This window comes from Triticum aestivum, chromosome 1A (assembly GCF_018294505.1).
Source record: "Triticum aestivum cultivar Chinese Spring chromosome 1A, IWGSC CS RefSeq v2.1, whole genome shotgun sequence".
Classification (NCBI taxonomy): domain Eukaryota; kingdom Viridiplantae; phylum Streptophyta; class Magnoliopsida; order Poales; family Poaceae; genus Triticum; species Triticum aestivum.
The window spans coordinates 594,562,633-594,570,878 of record NC_057794.1 but is presented as its reverse complement, the minus strand read 5'-3'; the positions used below and the strand labels follow the sequence as shown (position 1 = coordinate 594,570,878).

General features: G+C 44.3%; 1 protein-coding gene across 2 annotated transcripts; it reads left to right on the top strand.

Moving 5' to 3' along the window:
* Window positions 1–759: 759 nt before the first annotated feature.
* Window positions 760–6,086, top strand: LOC123070955 (uncharacterized). 2 transcript variants are annotated; one of them, XM_044494378.1, is made up of 13 exons: window positions 760–967; window positions 1,046–1,185; window positions 1,283–1,568; window positions 1,677–1,796; window positions 2,704–2,775; window positions 3,520–3,588; window positions 3,837–3,947; window positions 4,029–4,116; window positions 4,204–4,786; window positions 4,884–4,996; window positions 5,073–5,159; window positions 5,240–5,433; window positions 5,551–6,086. In XM_044494378.1, exons 3-13 carry the CDS (start codon window positions 1,522–1,524, stop codon window positions 5,567–5,569), a joined length of 1,503 nt encoding a protein of 500 aa, XP_044350313.1. In that variant the 5' UTR covers window positions 760–967; window positions 1,046–1,185; window positions 1,283–1,521; the 3' UTR covers window positions 5,570–6,086. The 2 variants fall into 2 exon arrangements, with proteins under 2 accessions (XP_044350313.1, XP_044350323.1); XM_044494388.1 differs by having other exon boundaries at window positions 1,271–1,568.
* The last annotated feature ends 2,160 nt before the right edge of the window (window positions 6,087–8,246 follow it).

Sequence of the window (8,246 nt, the reverse complement as noted above, 5' to 3'; positions counted from 1 at the left end):
GCACAAAACGCATACTGGTCTCATCAAAGGTGAGCTGACGAATTGAGTTCCCTAAAAAAAGTTTTTCCAGGACTAGTAAAAACACCTCTGACGGTCGGTCCCGATGGATGCATGCAATGTCACAACTTTGGGCGGTAGACGTGAACCAACCTGTGGTTGGATGGTTAGAGGGACTGTGGTATCCCCAGCCCAGCAGGGTTCAAGTCCTGATGCTCCCATTTATTCTTGGATTTATTTCAGGATTTTCGGCGATGCACATTCAGTGAGAGGAGACGTTCCCGTCGATGACGAGGTGTCTATAGTGACTTTGTAAATTTCAAAATGATATGCCGGCCAGGTGCTCATAGAAATAGGGTGTGCATGCGTGCGTTCATAGGGATGAGTGTATGCGCATGTATACAAGCGCTTGCGGCTGTACTGTGTTAAAAAAAACTTTGGGAGGTAGACGGAAGCGTCACGTCTTTCCCCCGCCGGCCATCATGGACGAATGAGGAAACGTACCCGCCGCGTTAATTTAATAATAAAGAAAAGATACCTCTCCTGGTGGAGAGCAGATTTTACCGCGATGGTTGACGCGCGCGGTTCTACCGGGACTTACCAGGAAATCACATCACAGTTAATCGCTGGCAATTAGTTTTAATAAATAATAAATAATCAATTCCCTAAAAAAACGCAACCGTGAGGGATGGAGGAGGGGACACTGTGTGGGCCCCGCGACGGCGACAGCGCATCCCTCTCTCGCTGGCGCATGGGCCAGGGGGCGAGAGTGAGGGCTCCTACTGATTCAGCTGAATGCCTGGCCGTACTATATAAGTTGGCCTCTTCCCCTCCTCCAACCCTAGCCGCCCCCAGTTGCATCTTCTTCTTGTCAATCAATCAATCAAATCTCAAACACAAGGAAGAAACAAGAGATGATGGAAACCTTTCTTCTTCATCACAAGAAGGCAAAAGCAGGATCCATGGCAGGGTAGGTCTCCCTACACAAATCCTTCTAAACTTCATAGTTTCTATGAGATTCATTGGTTCTGACCCATGGATTTTGCAGATCCGGCGACCCTGCCCTCGGATCTACACAACTTCCTTGTTATGGCTGGCCGTCAGTGGCACATCCCTTCTGCCTTTCTGATGTCAAAGTGCATCCCTTCTTCCTTTCTGATGTCAAAGTTTGGACGTCCGTCCGTATTGGTGAGTTTTTTGTATTGATTGGTTGGAGTATATGAATTTCAGGTTTCTTTTCTCATGTCAAAACTTTCAGTTAATCGATCGTCAGGATTGTCCACAGGTTCAGACAGAAAAGCTTATCGTCAGAGAGAAGCAGCAGGCAGACAGAGAAACAGCCAATTCAGCCCAAGAGTCCGAGCCCGAGCTCACCATCCAGCCCAGGAGAGCCCACCATCTTCAAAAACGGGAGGCCCATCGAATCCCGAGGCCTCAACCTATAAGTACACCGAAAAGCCCTAAACCACACCGACTCTCTTCCCCATTCGCCCCCGCCGCCCGGTGAGTGAGCTCGCCGCCGGGATGAACCCGCCCCCCAAGACCTCGACCGGGACCCCCCCAGCGCACAGGTAAGCCTCTCCTCCTCGCCCTGAACGGGGCTCTTCACCTTCCCCTACATCCCTCCCTCCCTCCCTCCCCTGTCCTCGCGTTAATCTATGCTTCTGGTGACATTTCAGGGCTGATGGCCGTCCTGCTGAGGTCCGATTGGGCCATGACAAGGGGGATCCCGGCCCCACGAGTCCCCTTCTGCAGAAGCTGTTCAATGTGTTTGCCCCATCGTCCCGTGGATCAACTAGGTATGGACCGCCGAAATGAGACGCTCATACCCCATATCTGTCGAGGAGAAGCTAGTCCAGTTCATGTCAATGTAGTGGCTGAGTTGCTATCTCTATGTTTGATCTGCCCACTAGCATCGGATTTGCATCATGTCTCTCTGTTTGATCCGGATGTGCTTGCCAACATGATTTATGTATGCAAACATGCAACTTGAAAAAACAAGTACATTATTATCAAAGTTAATTCTGTTGCACTGACTGTTTTAATCTCCTGATTCATTTGATCAGTTTATCCATTTTGTTGCAACTGTTCTAGCTACCTTGGGCATTTCCTGTGACTAATTTCTTTTAGAGATGTGCTTACCCGACGTCTCTTGAGGACAAGATTGTCCTGTTCATGGATTATTATAGTGGCCGAGTGTCCTATCTGTTGAATATTGCTTCTCTCGGCTGCTTGATGTGCCCTGTACCATTTGATTTAGGCATGTGCCTACATGATTTTTGTAAACAAGTCCAATAGCAAAGTCAATTCCGTTGCACTGTTTAGTGAGATGTTGGTTATAATATCCTTACGTCTTTGCTCAAGTTGTGTTGTTTATAACCCTTTGGTGAAGTGTCTAGTTACTATTCTTCAGTTGTTTTCTTTCGTTTATCCAAGAATAACTGTTCAAGCTAACTTTCAATGTGTAGTACCATTAGATGTGCAATATTGTCTTGTCCAAGCCATATTGTGGTTTGTTAATCATTTATTGATGTGCCAATATTATTCATATCTAATTTGTCGTGCTTGTATATCTGTTTGTTAAGTTTATTCTTAATGAGACAACCATAAGTATATCTACAACTGCTACATCCTAATCCTTGCTCACAAGTATCTGCATAATTATTTTGTTATTAACTGCTGGACTTTATGTTTTGATTTCTATAGGATGCATGAGTCCTCCAAGGAAGTTGGAATCAAGGATGACAATGATGAGTCTTGTTACAGCTGTGAGGAAAAGTAAGCTCTCGTCCAAACTAACCTCTTCGTTACATATTAAGGCTTGCTCTTGGTTTACATGTGCAGAGCTAACTCATTTTTGTACCCTACAGAAACACTTCATATTTTTCATGCTGGCATATACATGTGCTGATCTAGATGTACTATATATTTTTGTTCTGTTATTACAGAAGTTATAACCATGTCTAAACTGTTGGACTTTGCCGTTTAGTTCTGCCTTGTTCCATGATCATATTTGCAGTCCACTGTATTGTGACATAATGTAGTTGATAAATTATTGTAAACTGATAGTTTATGAGCATTAGATATTAGTGTACTGTTTGTTGACAAAAAGGTTAATATGGTCTTACTGTGTCGATAAAAGGTTAATATGGTTTAATGTTCTTTTCTGTGTTCATAAATGATAGTTACTATCCGTAAGTGGTTTCCTTTCAGTAATGAAAGGAGGCATTGACCTCTTTTGATCTGCTGGTTACTTCTTTGTTTGTGTGCATGTGCATTAACACTAGATGCGAAACATTTTATTGTAAAAGCCATATTCTGGTCTCTTTACCATTTTTTGATGTGCCAATATTATTGACATATAGTTTTTCATGTTTGTATATCTGTTTGCTAAGTGTATCCTTAATGAGACAACCAAACATAAGTATATCTACGACTGCAACATCATAATCCTTGATTACATCTCTCTGCATATTTTTTTTGTTATTAACTGCTGGACTTGATATGTTTTGATATGTACAGGATGCGTGAGTCAGTAAAGGAAGGTGGAATCAGGGATGAAAATTTTGATTCTTGTAGATTTTCTGAGAAGTAAGCTTATGTCCAAACAAACATCTTTGTTCCATATTCAGGCTTACTCTTGTTGTACATGTGCATAGCTTTGACCCTCCAGCAGCACATCAATATTTTCCAGTCAGACATATACATGTACAATTTGTATTGCACCCTCTCAAATGATTACATGGATTGCTAACATTTTTCAGTCTAAGAAGTTCTTCTTAATACAGAAGTTAAAAACCTGTTTCTGAACTGCTATGCCAACTATATAAACATGTTAGGTTTGGATTATTCAAGAGGATATTATCGATGAAGTTGTTTCACGTAGAAGACCTCTCATCGTTTGGTGGTGATTATTTTTATCATCCACCCAGCTCTGGTTGGGGCCACAGGTAACCATTTTTTAGATCTCTTGAGCTAAATCTGTTATGAATGTCTTACCTTGTGAGCATAATAATTTTGCTTTTATCCAGCTGGGATGAGGTCTCTGCTGCTGTGCGCTATGAGCTGGAGATATCTCGTATTCAGCGTGAGGACCAGCGTAGTGGCATGCATCACGTTGTATGGCATTCTATGTTGATTCCTGTTTCATCTTGCCTTTCTATTTTGTGCAGTTGAATAATGTGTTGTGTTGCAATTATGTTGCAGCTGGGAATGCCCAGGTACATTGCTCGCCAGTTGTATTATCAGAGAAGAGTTTTACGTGAAGCACAGGTGTTGAAGAACCGTTTTGCTGATCTAAAGAAGGCTTTCCTAGAGTGTGAGAAGTCTTCAACCAAAGGGATGTCTGATTTCATGGAGGTCCTCAAAGACTTCACAGCAAGAAATGAGCAAAAATTGGAAGAAGGGCTTGAGGCCATCAAATTGGCAACACATGAAGACTTGGTCTCCAGGCAGCGTACTTATGATGAGTTAGCATCCAAGTTGAAGTCCATGGACCAGAAGGAAATCTCTCCATTTCTCAGCTATATAGACAATCTTGTCAGGACAGTTGAGATACCAGTCAACATGAGGAAGCGTCTGAGTGAGCTCCGCAAGGAGCTATTTACGCTCCAAAGTTTGGCTATTCAGCTACTGGTATTTGTCACTTCTAATAAGCTGCCGGCCCCACCCTCAGTTACTCTCCTGGAAGAAGCAAATGCTAAATATGCTAATCTCCCTCTCCCTGTTCTGGTGAGCTCTGAAGTTAAAGCTCCTCGTTTTTACAGATCGTTTGGCAAGGATTCGAAGGGTGGGTTGTTCAACTTGACTTTCTGTTTCTGTTTTCATGTCCAATATCGGGTTGCTCAACTTGACTTTCTGTTTCTGTTTTCATGTTCAATTGACAGATCTTCTCTATAAGCACTACTGCTCTGATGCTCCCATGACTTCGAAGACGATCGTCAATTTCGACATGAGGGGAAGGTCGTCCTTATCTATGCTGTTGTCTACTGACCAGCAGGTGAGTAACTATGACCTAGAATCTCGTTTGATTATGCCATTCAGTATGATTCTGAGTTCCATTGCAAACTTGTTAGGTAATGTTCAAGTGCAACTATGCTGATAATTTGCCAAAAAATCTGATGGCTACGATGCTCTTTGGGGTGCCAAGCAGTAACTCCAAGGTACGACACAGTTTTCATTGAAACAGAACGTTCTTTCTTGTTGATTACACACTCGTATGTCTTGGTTTCCAAATTATCAGGTCAAGCTTCAGTATTTATTCCCATATGGTGGTCTGAACGGTAGCTTCAATTTTGGTGAAGAAAGTGTGTTAAAGGTTGCATTTTCTGGTGGTTATGATCGGTGGTATGCTGGAGGCAAGGTTAAGGTGAATACTTGCAATGCTATGAAGCATTATGAATTTGGTGTTTCATACGAGTCTGCTACTATAAAGTTGTAAGTTAAATTCAACTCTTCTATTCCAAATTGTCAATGATTATGCTGTTTGAACAATTTTATGAAGTTACTACAATCCTTTGCAAGCACTGACCTTATGTTGAACCTTGTTTGTAGGATAACAGCGACATTTTGAAGATCTCTTTGTTTGATCGCCCTGATTCTGCTATCTCTGGGGCAATGGAGCTGAGGTACACTCGCTCTTCAAACACTGCTGTTGCTGCTGCTGGTGTTTCATGGACGCCTGATGACAAGACCAAGTTTAAGGCACGAGTTGCTTCCAATGGTGAAGCATCACTCTTGTTGCAACATCGTGCCTCGTCGAGCATTGACTTCTCTGCTTCTGCGATGTTCAACTTTCGTGCATTACATGAGGCCCCCAAAGTAGGCTTCTCTTTTGATTTCAGGCCGGCCTTCCTCTCGTCCTTTGCCTCTCCACCCTTTGTTCCATCTGACAGCACTGCCCCGGCAGTGTGAGTTGGAGGTTACAATGATGTATGGCTGCTGCTATGAGGTCCTTGTGCTTTCAGTGGGATGGTTGAGTGCTACTGAATACTTGTAAGATATTGTTTCGTACTGCTCACTCAGAGAGAAGAGCTGAGTATGATTTTGCTACCAGAAATTAAGAAACCATCTGCTTTTAAACCTGTCAACCATATTTTCTGCATGTGTGATTGAAATTCTTGTCAGTTTACAGTTTGTCCATCTTTAATTAATCTTGTAGATTGCTATTTTTGTTCGTTGGGTGAAAGTGAGCTCTACAGCATATCGAACGTGATGGTGAATAATGTCAGAAGTTTTGTTTATTTATTTATTGCCATTGCTTTTCCATTTTCGTACTTGTTCTGCTGCCTGATACCAACATCAAATATTCAGTTACTTTAAATTATCCTACTTTTGGTTTCAAATTATCCTCATCCTTTGTCATACAGAATGAATAAATAAATAAACTGAATACGGCTACGGTCAGGTGAAACTAAATCCTTTGTTATTCATCTGCATTTGCTAGCTGTGGGTTATGTTGCTGATGCACAAACAGGTACAGTCCATGATATATGTCGCTGATGCACACATGTATGTAAATACAATCTCCTTTGCCCAAGGCTTGACGCAGTGTGATTAGCTTTGGTTTCCGTCCAGTCTCTTTATCGGATGAGTAGGCCCAAAAAATCTGCTCCTCTCTTAATACCTTATTAAAAAGGATCAAATCCTAGATAAATTTCCGAGTGTTGCCGTTGCATCCCTGATGATGTTAGTGGGAGGTAGTCTTGGTCATGGGCAGCCCGACCCGACCTTGTCCACGGGCCGGGCTTGGGCCCAGGTTTTGAGCCTGAAGCCTGGGCTGGGCCGGGCCTGTCAATTTTGCTGTTTAAGGAAGAGGCCTGGCCTGTGGCCCAAGGCCCGGTGGGCTTTTAGCGTGATGGCCTGGGCTCCGGCCTGATTTTTAGGCCCGACAGCCGGGCTTGGGCCTGGGTTTTTTGAGTTGGGCTTTGGTTGGCCTGGCCTGAAGCCCGGCCCGGCCTGAAGGATGGCCAGGGGAGGCATTGCCCCTGTCGGCCTCCTTCACCGTGTATCGCCAGCATCCCCACCTACTTGGAGGCCGGTGAAGATGTTGACATGGGCCATACCCACAACGATTTCTTCGGGAAGGAATAATTATTTCTCCTTTTCCATCCGAGTCTAATGTAAACGTTCAATGTATGAATGACGATGCAATGCACGTTAGCTTTATGTTCAATCGGTCATCATATCTCTAACATGATAAACGAGAGAAACAGATTGAGGATTCTCAAGGGAGATTTATACAAGGGAATTGTGAAATCATCCATCCCTAATAACTTGGAAATTGACGTTGGAAACCCCAAAGCACCGGGAGTTTTATTCGAAACTATTTCCCCCAAAAAAGATCCAGATCTAGTACATAAGTAGGCAAGTACAAGCTTCCTCAAATATAATGAAAACTATAACAACCACTACCATAGCCGCTGACGTGTCACTGTCGCTGAACCACCCCCCCCCCCCCCTCTATCGGAGTCTGCTTGACGTTGTAGATGAGAGCCGGAGGGCGTGGTGATTCATGGAAGGAAATCTGGGCGTGGCTGTTTGTGCGTGTTCGGAATCAGAATGATCGATTACTATTGATGATGGTTACAGGACGCTTATATATATATCTCCTGGAGAGACACGACGATCCAGAGGAGGCGTCGGTTCTAGAGAGATGCGTCGGTTGCCAGGACACAGGCGTCCGTGCGGTGCAACTGCTTGGCCGTTGGGCAAGGGGAGATTTCCCTTTTACAGAATTAATTTCAACACTCCCCCTAATCTACGCTTGATCATGTAGAATCATCTTCACGATTGTCCGGGAAGCTCTATCATCTCAAAAGATTCTTTTTCAAAAGTTCTTCAAAAAATCTTTGATGAGATCCTGGAACATATACTCACAAAGAATGATAGAGCTTCAGGATGACATATCACACATTTCATCACATTTCATCATATGACAGTCGGTACGGCCGCCGCCACTGCTGCCTCAGCTCGAGCGGCACTAGGCCGCCCTATCTCGAGGGCCCGATCTGGATGGGGAGGAGCATGGCGTGGGATAGATGGGGAAGCGAACGGCGCGGGATAGATGGGGAGGAGAACGGCGCGGGATAGATGGGGAGGGGACCGACGCGGGGTGGTTCAACGCCGGCGCCGCCGGTGCCGACCTGGAGCGACGCGAGGAGCATAGAGTGGCGGCGTGCGGGAGATGGGAGAAGGGGGAGGGGAATTAGGGTTAAAATGGGCGGGTCTCCAACGCAAAAAAAAGGGCG

Excerpts from the sequence above, each read along its gene's own strand:
- LOC123070955 (XM_044494378.1), top strand. The coding sequence starts at position 1,522 with ATGAACCCGCCCCCCAAGACCTCGACCGGGACCCCCCCAGCGCACAG. Across the intron at positions 3,589-3,836 it reads TCTTGTAGATTTTCTGAGAA|GTTTGGATTATTCAAGAGGA; the intron begins GTAAGCTTATGT and ends TAAACATGTTAG. Across the intron at positions 4,117-4,203 it reads GTAGTGGCATGCATCACGTT|CTGGGAATGCCCAGGTACAT; the intron begins GTATGGCATTCT and ends ATTATGTTGCAG.